At 34.8% G+C, this 1,501-nt stretch overlaps 1 protein-coding gene across 1 annotated transcript in view; it reads right to left on the bottom strand.

The window, feature by feature from the left end:
• LOC106474003 (ATP synthase subunit beta, mitochondrial-like) overlaps nt 1-1,501 on the bottom strand; it is an 18,208-nt gene that overhangs the window by 6,839 nt on the left and 9,868 nt on the right. The window contains exons 4-5 of the mRNA XM_022402383.1: nt 1,449-1,501; nt 894-1,052 (exon numbers count right to left, since the gene is read on the bottom strand). Of these exons, the coding sequence (XP_022258091.1) occupies nt 894-1,052; nt 1,449-1,501 (212 nt within the window). The remainder of the gene's footprint in view (nt 1-893; nt 1,053-1,448) is intronic.

Genomic DNA, 1,501 nt, shown 5'->3' with positions numbered 1-1,501 from the left:
GGAACCTTTCAAACCTGGATTGTCATGTGAAGTGGAACCTTTCAAACCTGGATTGTCATGTGAAATGGAACCTTTCAACCCTGGATTCACTGATTTACATTCAAAGATCATCCAAGAAAAGTAAAAATATTTAGATTTTACTAGTTTTCATTTTAGAAACCTTTATATTTGATTGAAAACAAGAAAAAGTACCCGTCCCCAGTGTCAGGAAAAGTTTAAGTTAATCTATTAATTTCAATTATTTCATAGACTTTAAAAAGGTTAATTGTATTGCACTCTTGGTTTCACTCGGAACCAAAGCTCTGAGCTACTTATACCACCAACTGCAAACAAGTAATTGTTGAGCATTTCAGCCATGCTAAGAGCCGCTCATCAATAACATACGGTAAATCTACATTTTTATTCTGTAAGTTACGTCACATTTTGAAATGTGAACGATAGTGTGATTAATTCCTAACAATTTAGTGTAGAATATCCTGCTTGTGAAATACTATTTGACCTCAACATTATTCATGGCTGTTCACCCGTCATTTCAAAAGTGAATGTTGAGCTTCGCCTGCACGAGCATCTTTTCAACTGCAGCACGTGAAGCAGTGGCTGAAAACGGGAGACAGACAAATGCTTGGACAGATACCATGGTTCACAATGTATATAAGATTGACAGTAAAGAGTAATTTATAATAAAAACAAATTGTGTAAACATTTTTAAATCACTTCCAATGAGTTTCCACCCAATGCTTATCTTAGAAAAGTGAAAATGTGGGAAATAAAACATTTATTCTGGATATACAAGTTTATTTTATCTTTATGTAGATGGAACTGGAACTAAAAGTTAAACTTTAAAGCAGAAAAGATACAAATATTGAAAGCTTGGATTGAAAATGCTACAATACCTCCGATCCAGCTTGGGTGAACCTAAAAATGTTGTCGATAAAAAGCAATACATCTTGACCCTCTTGGTCTCTGAAATACTCTGCAACAGTTAGGCCAGTTAGAGCCACCCGAGCACGAGCACCAGGGGGTTCATTCATCTGACCATACACTAGAGACACCTAAAGGGAATGAATAAAATTAATCCTTACAGCCAGTCTTCCAGTAACGTAAACTCTGTCTGAAACACATGTACTTTATTTAGCATACAAAAATAGTCACTATCTTATGTTCTGAAATTTTAACTTAATCCTTTCTGTACAAGAGAGTAGCATCACTGATATCCCTTGATTTTGTCCTTCTTACAGTGGAAGTACTTGGTACAAACTTATTAAACAGTATCCAGTTTTGGCTTAAAAGAATTTATATGATTTGATTTACTTTTACTGCCTACTTCACATAAGTGGATTTAAAAAGAATGTCAACGATAATGCACCTTCTACGATCATTCTAAAGCTGATCACATTCGGTAGAATCATACTTGGTTCTTGTCTTCCTTTACGGACATCATATCTTACCTTAGAAGTTTTGTCTTTTAAACTAATAACACCAGACGACCACATTCGGTACA

Source organism: Limulus polyphemus, unplaced genomic scaffold, assembly GCF_000517525.1.
Source record: "Limulus polyphemus unplaced genomic scaffold, Limulus_polyphemus-2.1.2 Scaffold6710, whole genome shotgun sequence".
Classification (NCBI taxonomy): domain Eukaryota; kingdom Metazoa; phylum Arthropoda; class Merostomata; order Xiphosura; family Limulidae; genus Limulus; species Limulus polyphemus.
The sequence above is the reverse complement of the archived record's forward strand: the minus strand, read 5'-3'. Positions and strand labels throughout refer to the sequence as shown.